The sequence below is a fragment of the Artemia sp. Qi Xiang Cuo genome, chromosome 14 (genome assembly GCF_049724085.1).
Source record: "Artemia sp. Qi Xiang Cuo chromosome 14, ASM4972408v1, whole genome shotgun sequence".
Classification (NCBI taxonomy): domain Eukaryota; kingdom Metazoa; phylum Arthropoda; class Branchiopoda; order Anostraca; family Artemiidae; genus Artemia; species Artemia sp. Qi Xiang Cuo.
The window spans coordinates 21,501,984-21,514,505 of NC_142807.1; the positions used below are offsets into that span (position 1 = coordinate 21,501,984).

A 12,522-nucleotide genomic window follows, 5' to 3' on the forward strand; every position below is an offset into this window, starting at 1 on the left:
TTTCCCAAATAACTATAAACATTATATGATCTTTGAATTATATTGCAAAGATTTACACTATGCTTGGCAACCGTATGATGTTCAAAAGTACTTAATCCCTCCCCCTACGGGAAAAATTCTCCTTGATCCTCAAAGTGGAACCTTGATTATTAAGATTAATCGTTCTTTTCCTATTTTTCAGTGAAGACTTGAGCACAGAAGAGTCCATCCCCCAAAATTCTAAATTCTGAAATAACCTGTTTTTGTATTGAAAATCCCCTTCCCCCCCCCCGATTTTGAGAAACTTTTTTTCATATGTTTGTAGAAAAAAATATGAAAAGAATCCTTGCAACGCCCTATAGATTTGATAATTGGCGCCCCTGTTTACATGTTCTTGTTGAAATATTCAATAGAAATATTTCACGTGTTATAAGTTAGATTAATTGAAAATTACACCCGAAGAGTGATTTTTTTTAAAAGGAGGGTTCCTTACCTTTTCAACGGTAATTTGAGTCTTAAAAAAAAATCCCTACTGGCAATAAAATACTGCACCCCCAAAATAGTTCTGGAAGATCTCCTTTCAGGAAAATCTGAAAAATTATGGCATGAAGATGATATTTTTTCTTTAATGACAAACTGTCTTCTAAAAATAAGTTTTTGAACCAATTCCTCTCCCCCTCCTCAATATCTACTTAGTGCACGTATACAGCTCTGGTTCTAATATAATATGTTGTGTGTTTAATCTTATAAAATAAGTCTAAAAAATATATATATTTCCTAATTTCAAGTCATAGATCAGTGGATGTAAAGACCTTGAGTTTGAAAAAACTTGACAACCAATAAACCACATTTAGTTAGTTTACCTGCTAATTGAATATGCGAAATTAAATTAGTTTACGTACCGATTGTGGTGAACTGTGGTGACTTATAATATCGTAGCCTATGGTTCGTAAGATATATTCAAGCATTCAGTGTGTCTTTAGAGGCTATGCTACTAAAAAAAAAATACAAATGAATGTGCATTGTCGGTTTAATATACATATACTGATATTTAGTAATCCAAATGTTAATATTATTTGATTTATTAAAGTTATCAAAGTAAAAACAAATATATTTTTTTCAGTAAAGTGCAAATTCTGTTCTGGCCATAGGAAGGCATAGGGGTTTTGAGCCCAGCTTATGTTAATTTCTGCTCGTTTTGAGTTTGACTCGGTTATTTATTGTAATTTCTTTTCGTTTTGGGTTTCATTTATTTATCGATGCTGATTTATGGTAGTTTCACGCTTGGTAGATTATCTGATTTTATTTTTGCTCGGTTTTTGTTTAATGGAGTTCTTCACTTTTCTTTGAAAAACTTATTTTGTGGAAAAAGTTTTTTTTAATTAATACTATAAAAGGAGATTGTAAAATGGAAAGCATCCAACTCTTAAACATTTGCTTGTGAATAATCTTCCTCTCAGGATCGATTTCGGTTAGACATAAAGCCTGTCATCCAAGCACGTTTGAAAAGAGACGTTTGGATCCGTGCCAAGACATGTGCACAGGTTTTTTTTTTTGTGGCGGGCACGGCCAATAATGAGAATATGGCAAATTTTTTTTTATAATTTCGTCAGAACTGCCCAGAAATTTGTCAAAATTTAGGATTTCTGGGGAGGAGTGAGCCCCGAAGCGGTGTACTTTCTTACCCACACCATATATCTTTAGGATTTTTTCAATATTCCATTTTTTCTCCCTGATACCAACTTGAGTTTCCAGCCTGTTCTAATTTTCACTGTCTTTATTCTAATTCTAGTTCAGTTTCCGTCCATTCTCCATATCATATTATACATCATTTACTAATAACTACATATAAGTTATTTACTTTTTAAGTACATTAGACGTAATATGCATTTTTTTTATATATTCAGATCAGGAAAGTCAGCAGCGTCTTTTGTTGATACTGTCCAAATTGTGTCTTTTTCTAATGATGACGTTTTGATATTTGGACTAACTCACGACATCAAACTCCACGTCTGGAACGCTGTCACTCATGAGTACAAAGGGACCTACGAACTCGAAAAAAAAGACTACGCTATTGGACGTAAGCTCATTTTTCATATTTATATAAAATTTATAGATACCTGCAATTAAAGCCAGTTGCTAATGTCATAAAAGAAGTCTTTGCTAATTTGTCCTAGTGTGTTTAATCTTTATACAGGAAAGTAGTTATTAAGTTTTTTGTTTTTTTTAACCTAATTTTTTCTACGAGACCTTAGTGACGGCAACAACGTTAGCTGTTCTCACACACACAATGTACTATACATATACCTTGATTTATAACTAGATTTCGTTTTTTTTAGTATTATTTAGAAGTTTAAATAAATATTAGATGGGAGAGGATATATAGCCTACACTTTAAAAGTCTTGAGGTTTGAAACTTATGCTTTGAGCAATTTCAGAAAACTCCAGATTGACAATCGAAAAAATTAAAGTTCAAAATAGAGATAAAATCCTTTTTAATAGACAGTGTATAGAAATTCACAAAAATACAATATATTTCGGTCACACATACAGTGACCGTCATCAGTAATCTACGACAATCGAAATTCCGCTCTTTTAAGAAAAATGGTACAAATAAAATAAAATTTCTGGATATACACACTGGTGGATTCAGGAGGGGACCGGGGGCCTAATGGCATGAAAGAAGTCTTTGTTAATTTGCCCTAGTGTCTTCATACAGGAAAGTAGTTTTTAAATGTGTTGTTGTTTTTAGCTTAATTTCTTCTACGAGACCTTAATTATGGCAACAGTATTAGCTGTTCTCACACATATAATGTACTGTATGTATATCTCAAAATTTAGTATCAACGTGGCCTTCTGTTCTGTGCAGCTCAACTGCTGAAGATAGAAATGTGAAATCTTTTGGAACGAATCTTCTAAATGGGCGAATCGTTCTAAACTATCAAGTAAATTTTGTAAGTTTTGTAAAAATTAAAAAAAGTTTTACTAGAAGATAGTGTTTAAGAAATGTTACCTAGACTGATGTAGTAATCTTTTAAATGATATAGCAATCGCTTTATTTGAAAGGGCCAAAGACCTGAACGGGTGGGGCAGCGACAAAAAGTCAGCGAATCAGTGTTTCTGGTTTTGTGTGCACTGAAGAATCAGCTAAACTAATCAAGCTGAAAATGTGGATAATTATATTCTAGAATTTTGGAATCATTAGAATTGTTTCGCTGCTTTCTTTTGGCTCAGTTTATGCCATTAATTCAATTAGTTAATTAAATTATTTAATATTTAATTTATTTAATTCAGTATCTAATTTATTTAATTCAATATTCAATCTATTTTATTCAGTATTCAATTTTTTAAATAATGCTGTTTCTGGTTTTGTGTGCACTGAAGAATCAGCTAAACTAATCAAGCTGAAATACTGCAGAATTGTGGAACCATTAGAATTGTTTCGCTGCTTTCTTTTAACTCCGTTTATACCGTTGATTCAATTAGCTAATTAAATTATTTAATATTCAATTTATTTAGTTCACTATCTAATTTATTTAATTCAATATCCAATCTGTTTTATTCAATATTCAATTTGTTTAATTATGCTGCAATGAAAGGAATGACATTGAATATCAAAGTGTGAGTAATGGGAGCTGAAGAGAGAGAGAATCAGAATCGCTGAGGAATAAGTGAAAGCTAATAAAACTAGAAAATTGGACAATTATACAGTATAATTTTAGAACCACTAGAATGCTGACGTCTTGCTTGCTAAAGAACCGACGAATATCAGGTGTGCCTTTGTTCGTCTGTTTGTCTGTGTGTTTGTTTATTCGGAGTATAACTTCGAAAATCAAGTGGAACAAAAATGAAAGGAACAATTTGTTGCGTTTTTTTCTGCATTTGAATTTCAAACGCGAATACATTTTTAGTTTAAAATGTGCTAAGACGTGATAACAATTTATTTTGTTCCTAATATGGATTCATTATCTTTGTATTTAAATCCAAAGATTAAATCCAAAAATTTTGCTTTAGAGGTTTCTTTGCAAAGGGGTCAACTGACTTTTCATTGTGTCAAAGTAGTCCCCACAGCAAAATACTTAGAAGTTACTGAGTGGTTTTTCTGGACAATCGCCGAAGATTGACGACATTATTCTACCCCTCTCACCCAGATTAGTTTTCTGGGGTGTCCGTAGTCATATCTGCGATATTAAATATGCTGGTGCTATATTTTCGGGGATAAACATGCATTTTCAATTTGCTGATTGACATCAAATTCTGTTGGATCTATTTAATTCAAACGTAGTTTTTCTTTCCAGAAAATGTACATAAAATGGCATCTTGGGTAGATCCCGAAGACATGAATAACTTAATAGTTAGTCTTTCCCTTCAAGACTCGAAAGAATTTCAAGTGTATGAAATTGCATATGTCGGTGGCGTATTCACTTTCAGTTTCAAATTTGCTATACAAACTGCTAAGGTAAGCTCTTCCCTCCGCCTCTCTATTTCTTTCTTCCCTCTCTCTTATTCTCTCTTTCCCTTCTTCCGTTGTTCTCTTCTCGCTCTTTCTGTATATTTTTGAAAAATCGTATCTTCCTATAATCAGTCACTTTTGGCTTTTAAAAATAGCACTAGAATCACTATATAAAGATAATATAACAGTAAGTTCACCGTAGATGATTTCTGGCGCTTCATTCTCGGTGTGTACAAACAGCTCCTCCCACTTACTCTTTCATTAGCGGGTTAGTAATGTTAGTGTGTGTTTGTCAGACACTGAAAAATTGTTCGAAATTGAATTATACGTAATTGTATGACAAAATGAAACTTGTTGAGCCGGCGAAATGGCTTGCAACTGTCCTTTCTCACAGGTATGACTCAAATTATATACTAATTATGACTTTATCTATTATTTATATACACTAGACTTAACTCATTGGCTTCTGTAGGATTTCTAAAAAAGGGGGCGGGGGGTTGATGAAATATTTGAAAATAAGGAATTTTATAAGACTTACTTCTGATCAATACTGAAACAGATAAATACCCGACATATTATAGTGGAAAGGGATCCACAAAGTGGCGAGAGCATTTGAATTTGCCACAAAATTGTTTACCAGAAAAGGGCAACCAGATAGATGTAACATTTATTATCTATTAGGTTTCACAATAGTCTGTGGTTTCATACAGTAATATTGTGCCAGAGAGCGTCATAAATTTTTCTTATTATTTTTTTTTATTGGTAAGGAAAAATGTTCCCTTTGATTTCCATTTATTTTATTTTCCTTTTATTTTCTTTAATTTTCATTTAATTTTTCTTCGTTTATGCTCTTTTTTCGGGCCATACAAATGTCATTCGAAATTTGATAGAGGATCTTTGTTTTTCTTCTAATAACTGGCGGAATAGATGTGATGGTTTATCACTTCTTTTTTTCACGTCGTAATATTTATTTTCTCAGATTGTAGTTCGTGTGTGACTTGAAAAAGGCTAATTACCTGTTTTGGAGGAGAGCCGAGATAAGAGCTAGCATCGGCATGTATGATAGTTTTTGTATGAAATTCTTAGACTTTTCCTGAACTTTCAAAAATAAACACCTCTGTTTGAAAATGTTTGCACTTTGTGTATTTAAATACCAATAAGGGTTCCTGATTGAGACCAATTTTAGGACTTGGGTTCTAATTATTTTTAACTTGATTTTAACTTGGATTAACTTATTTTTAACTTGATTATCGTTGTAAATTCATTCTTTGTTTTTCTTTCCATTCTTAAACCAATATTATATTTGCCTTTTGCATTATAACAGCCCACAGTATATACATTTATATAAATTTAATATATATGCAGTGTTACCGCCATACCAATTATTCTCCTTTCCTTTTTTATTCTTTAATAATAATTTCTGGTTGTTTTGAGTTTGAGTTATTGTAGGCTTCCATTTCTACTGATCTTAAGTTTAATATGGCCTTTACTTTTCTTTTAAAAAAACTTTCTTTTTCGTAAAGTTTTCGTAGCATATATATGTATATATATATATATATATATATATATATATATATATATATATATATATATATATATATATATATATATATATATATATATATATATATATATATATATCGCCGCGGACAAACAGCTCCTCTCATTTGATCTGCCATCAGCGGGCCAATTACTCCTCGAACACGTATTTTGGCAGAAGCTTTCTCAGAATGCCTTTGAAACCAACTCAAGACTTCGAAACCTACTTGTAATTCCTAAAAACATCTATTGATAACATTGCACTTCTATTTACCGATTTTGGTATACGTATTGAAATATATTAATTTAAAATTATATTCTTTAAAATTTAGTGTTACAACTTTGAAGCCAAGTTTCGCGTTCAAGAGAAATCTGACTCGTCTACCCGTGAAAAGATCTAGTTTCGCTTATGTTTTTACGTTCTCCGGGGTACTCGCACCTCCGTCATGGTTTTTATAATGGCTGAGATAGGGAACGATCATACTGTCTATTATTTATATACTGTGACTGGAATATACAGTTTTCAGTCGAATGAACCATCTCCCAACTTTCTATGATCATACTTTCTGTACGAAGCAACAAAAAAAAACGAACATATCACATCGTTCCATCGTTAATAATCGTATTAACGATGATCAATCAAAACAAAAACGATGATTAATCAAAACAAAACTCTGACGAATAGAAATTACAACAGACAGGAGTAGGGCTAGCGATATTAACGTGTTAACGAACATAACACGTTCTTTTTTAAGTGTCCCTCACAAGTGCACTTGTTACTCTGTAAATTATGCAAGCTTTGGTGTGTCTATTTGTGTGTTGAGGCACTTCAATATGTTTTATTGACCTCAAGAAAAGCCCGAACAAATTGTAATTTTTATAAACTAGCTGAAAATACACCAAACGAGTGACATAAAATTCAAGCGTTATTTAAGTTTAAAAAAAAATCAAACAAGCCTTAAAAGAGTTTGTATTCTTTTATTTTAGTTTTTTTCATTCCCAAATTAAAAAAATCAATTAAAGCATTGATCTCGGCATTAGTCGCTTTCAATTCTTTTCTTATGGTTTGGAGAATATAAAAAAAAAACAGAGATCGACGAAAAAAAAAAATATATCAATTTTTAAGCTGGATCGGCTGATAAAAGTTTGTATATCTTCAACTTTGGGAGGCAAATACAATAGCAACAAAGTTGGCAAAAGATTGCGGTGATGGGTCAACTTTACTCTTGTCCCAACCTAGAGCTAATTTATGAGACATTACTTTTGACATTTTACTATTCATCTGCTTCAGCTTAGGTTAAATTATCCTCGTTTTATATTCTGGCTTGGAAGATTCCCGTCAATTTTTGCCCAAATCATCGCTCCCCCGGGAAAATTCCCTCCCCTTATAATCCTTCTGGAGAATTTCGGATGTTCATTAGACAGACAATTGAAAGTTCTACTGACCTATTTAAGTCACAGGCAATACTATAGCGGTACCCATAGTAAAGAGCCATAAGGGTTCATTATTTATTTATTTTTATTATTTATTTTTTCTCAGAGGTATTTCATATGGAAGGGGTGGTCGTATGAACTTCGGAAAAGACTTATTCGATTGCAAATTAAAAATTTTAGTAGCCTTTTTAAGAGTCAAAAGTGATTGGAGGGTAACAAGCCACCACCCACACCGTTTTCCCCCCAAGCACATCTGATCAAAATTTTGAGATAGCCCTTTTGTTAAAAATAATTCAATGGTCAAATTACCATGCCTCCTGGTTTGACAACACTCCCCCCTTCCCTCTTTCAGCCGCCAGGGCAAGAGTTGTAAGCTATGCAAGTTGCACATTGTTAATATATAAGGGTTTTATGGGAAAGATGACCGTATAAACTTTGGAAGGGGTTCAATCAGTTGGGAATCGAAAGTTCCAGTGACCTTTTTAAGATTTAAAAGTGACCGGAGGGCAACCACCCCCTCCCAAGCCCTTTTTTCACTCTTGTTAAGGAGGGGTCGGATGCCTCAAATGGTGTATTTAATGCCAAAACATTCAAACTCTTATTGAGCCTTCAGGTAAATACAGAATTAGTTCTAAGGAAGGGAGGGTTTGGGGTTGGAAGTAGAAGTTGATATTTAATCCCCCTTGATTTCTGTGAATATTTCTGTTCTACGCTGTTATTATGAAAGAAAAGAGTAACAGTAAACCCCAAATATAGCGGAATTTGTTGCGCATGGGGATGAGGAAGGGGGGCTGCCCCTTCCTCATCCCCAACCTCCTCCTCGTGGTCGTAGAAACTTGAGAGAATGCTCGTTCGATCGGAAGTTGAGAGTTCTAGTTCTTTTCTATAAGTCAAAAGTGATTGGAGACTGACCAGCCCCGTGTCCTAAAGCTGTTTTTGATGTCTGGCCCTTTTGTTACCCCTTGGGATATCTGATACACATTTTGAGGTATCTATTTTGTACTTTCTCTGGCAGCTCAATTTTGTGTGTGGAGGAATTTTCCGAGTGGGGATCTCCAATTTTTAGGGCTATTACAAGATAAGAGGATTCATCTTTAAGTACAAAATTATTTCGACAGTTATTACAATGCTTACAGCAGGCTGAAAATTGTTCTTTTTGCAGCACTAAGAGAATTTATAATCTCTATTTGTGTTTGAATTTTGTTTCACTTTATGACAATATTTTTCTCCACGTTATTGAAATACATTAGCAATTGGGGAAATGGTAAGACAACGAAAAAGAGATGACAATTTGCTGCCAGTAAAACCAAGGAATAAATCGAAATATTTATTTTCTTTTCAAAATCTATTTCAATAATTCAAAATCGAATTTCTTGCGATGAATTAAGATTAGTTAATTAAACTGCTGAGGGGTTAATTTTCCTTAATTATTTACCTTATTTACCTAGTTAATTTACCTTATTAATCAGTTCTTTATTAATTTATTTGCAGTATGAATTGTTGAATATACAATACCAGATTTGAGATGCTTACATTATTCTTCAAAAGTAGCGTTAAATGTTGTTTGTTTCTCCCTGTGACTTGTAGTTACACCTTTTCTCTTTTTGCATATAGTTCTATTTAAGATTTTGTTTTTATATTTGGTTACCTCTACTTTATTTGAAGATGTTTGGTTCACTTTCAGCTCATTTCCCTTATTTATGTTTAATGGCAACCCTGAATTTATATCTTTTAGTTTCCTTTTTTCTCTTTCATTCTACTCCATTTTCAGGTTGTTCTTGTGAAGGTGTAGCTGTGTACTTTGTGATTTTGTCTTTATTTGATTTGATAATACTGTTTTAGCTATTAATTCGTTCAAAAGATGATTTTGAACGAAAAGTAAAACGTCATATTAAAACGTTAGACGAGCAAAAATAGAATAATATATTAATCTAGACTGAAAACGGACAGAAATTACTGTCAATGGATGAATTAAACCATAAACAAAAAGAAATCAAAATGAGTAATTACATCAAACATAAAGACAAGAACTAATACTATAGATGAATCCTAAAATAAAGAGAAATTAAGATGATCAATCAAAACAAAACTCTAACGAATAGAAATTACAACAAACAGGAGTTGGGCTAGTGTCCCCTAAAACTTCTGAAGGCCAGAATGTCATTTGAGCTAATTCCCTTTGAGCCATTTGAGCCATTTTGAGGCTAATTCCCCTCCTTTTTCTCCAATCCTCCAAACGGCTTGAGTCTCACTTGCATTTCCTTAAAAACAATATGTGTTTAGAACATTGTGGTTTTTATTTGTCAAAACATCAACAATAAAAAAATAAAAAAACAATAATAAAAACAACAAAAATGAACAATAAAAAAAATAACGAGCAAGATGAAAGACCAAAGAATAACCATAACATGAAAGTAGACCGACTGTTTAATTATTAATTATTTATTAGTTATTATGAATTGTTTTATTAATTATTAATATAATGATACTAATTTCTGGCAATTTCAGCAGTTTAGTTTGTATTGTTATAACTGTCAAAGAGCAAATGTCTAAAATATATTTTGTTTTCAGTAAAGTGCAGGTATCAGCTACAACAGTTTTCATTGGATATATATTAAATAGTAAAGACTTTGGTTTCTAACACATTTTCATATTAAATAATTTTTAGACGGCGCTTACTAGACAACATCACGCAATCTAAAACACAAAAAGGGGATAAAAATATTCAAATCGATTGTAGCGTAGCCCTTGTGCTGAACATATTTTGCCAACAACTTTGGCAACAGAAGGTCGTTTCTATATTACGAATAAGTTATTGATGGGAAACAGAATTGAACAAGTTTTAAGTCGTTATCCAAGTTGAATTTAATAAAATTTTTAAAACGAACCATGAAATATATGCTAAGTAATTTTGAAGACTTTTTGGCGGAAAATAATGTCTGTGTTCAGTGCCAGGGTGGTGTCAAGACCAGATTTTAATATTAATGACACTAGATTGCAAAAAAAGACTTTTTTGTGGCACATAGGGAAAACAAACACCTCTTAGTACTGAAAATAAATGTACAAGTACTTTTTATTTTATTTTTCTGAGAAATCAGTATATTTACGTGAATAAAATAACGTTAGTAAAATTACCTAAAACCTAACTGCCTTTGATTTTCTCCTGTATTTAGTAACCGGGACATCTCTCAATGTTTTCATTCCACTCTCCATGATATCTATTTTCCATTTCTAAACTGTCTTGATAAAAAAGTTCTCTCTGCTTGTTGCTAACAGCACCAAGATTAGTAAGCAAAAAATCGAGATGAGGGTCTGAGAAATGCATACTTAGAGACATGTTGTATCCCAGATTTTAATAGGCTTTCAATAAATTTAACACATATTCCCGATAGTTAGGCGTCTTATGATTTCACAAAAAAGGCTGACCTTTATTTATGCCAATCATTTGGACAGTTGCGTGACATACATAGTGTAACTGAAAATTTGTTCCTCTCATATTAATACGACCAACTGCGGATTTTAGTTCTTTTGAATTATAAATTTGTCTATTTCCAACCTATAAAGAATTAATTAAGACTTTTCATGGCTTTTAAGGCATTTTCTTGCAATTGTCATTTAGACTAGCTTTTACTTCTTTGTCCTAATACATTTTGCTGGTACAACTAGATATGAATAGCATAGAATTTTTCATCGCCCATCATAGTCTTTCGTAGAGGAAAAAACCTTCGGATTTTCATAGCTGAAATCTAGTAAAGAGCGAACAACATCTATAGTGTTTTTTGATTCTATCGACTTTACAAGTGTAGCACGAACTTGTCATTGTAGATGGTGTGATGAAAAGAATCTAAGGAACCATTACACCACAGAAGCCGGATTGGACATGGACGGATGGGAATTTATGTTCTCATCGTCAATTCTAATAAATAAAGCTTATCAAAATTCACCAACTGACTATTACCTATATTCTGCAAACCCCAATTTATTTGGAAGTAATGGTTTAAGCATCTTCGTTGGCTCCTTTTTGCGATATTTGTTTCTGTGCTCGTTCGTGCGTTTATTCCTTTATTAATTCTTCGGCTCCTTGGCTCCTGTGCTCCTTCGTCCCTGTATCTATTCCTGTTTTTGTTCATGTGTTGGCTCTTGTGCTTTTTCCCTCCCGTCTTCCTTCGTTTTATTTCTTCTACCTTTTCCCCTGTTTTTGCTCTTGTGTTTGTTCCTGTTTGTTTTGCCTTGTTTATGTTTTTTCTTGTTTTGGGGGGAGCCGAATCAGGAAACATCCCGCTAGGGCCATTAACCGTATTTTTGGGGGGAAGGGGGGCTGGATCAAGAAATATCATCTGCTGTGTACAACCGCACACACTAACGCTGGGATACATCCCTGATTAGATAGGTTTAGTTGACTAGACCAGACCACTTAGAAGTTATTGTAGTTTTCGTGCTAAAATGAAAAAAAAGACTACAAATAAATAAAATGTCTTCAGTTGTATCAATATTTTCAGTACTTTTTATATTTTACTTATATTTTCGTATTATATATTTTTTTTATCCTTTCAAATCTATTTGTGCTATATCATTATATATGTTTGAAACACAAATGAAAGACTTGTCTATTTTTCTGTGTCGTTATGAATAATCCATTTTTTTTTATGTGAAAAATTACATTTTATTTTATTTCTAATAACTTACAACTCTAAAATATAGTAGTTAGAACTTTCGGTTTCCAATCAAATGAGTCCTCTCTTCAGTTTATACGGCCACCTCTTTCATGTGAAGCGGTCAGGTAAAAAAAAATTAATAAATAATGCATAGATGGTACTGTATACATAGACACTAATACATAGAAACACTCGCTCTTTACTCAGGGCTCCCAAAGGGGACACTGATCGCTAAAGCTACACTAATCCGAAAAAAGGAAAAGAAAAATAGCTATAGTTTATTCAGACAGAATGATGTTTTTGAAACAATTTATAAATTATACACATGCGTTAACAACACTAACTCGCAAATAATTTCGGAGGCCACACTGCCTTTCCATGACGATAAATAAAAGTTCAAATAGGGATAAAATCCTTTTAATAGACAGTGATGATGATAACAGTGATAGAAATTCACAAAAA

The 12,522-nt window shown here is 32.6% G+C and overlaps 1 protein-coding gene across 4 annotated transcripts in view; it reads left to right on the plus strand.

The window, feature by feature from the left end:
* Positions 1 to 12,522, plus strand: part of Nup160 (nuclear pore complex protein Nup160) — a 109,852-nt gene that overhangs the window by 37,343 nt on the left and 59,987 nt on the right. For all 4 annotated transcript variants that reach the window (XM_089100345.1, XM_089100346.1, XM_089100347.1 and 1 more), the window contains 2 exons: positions 1,887 to 2,059; positions 4,278 to 4,438. In XM_089100345.1, coding sequence (XP_088956471.1) covers positions 1,887 to 2,059; positions 4,278 to 4,438 — 334 coding nt within the window. The remainder of the gene's footprint in view (positions 1 to 1,886; positions 2,060 to 4,277; positions 4,439 to 12,522) is intronic.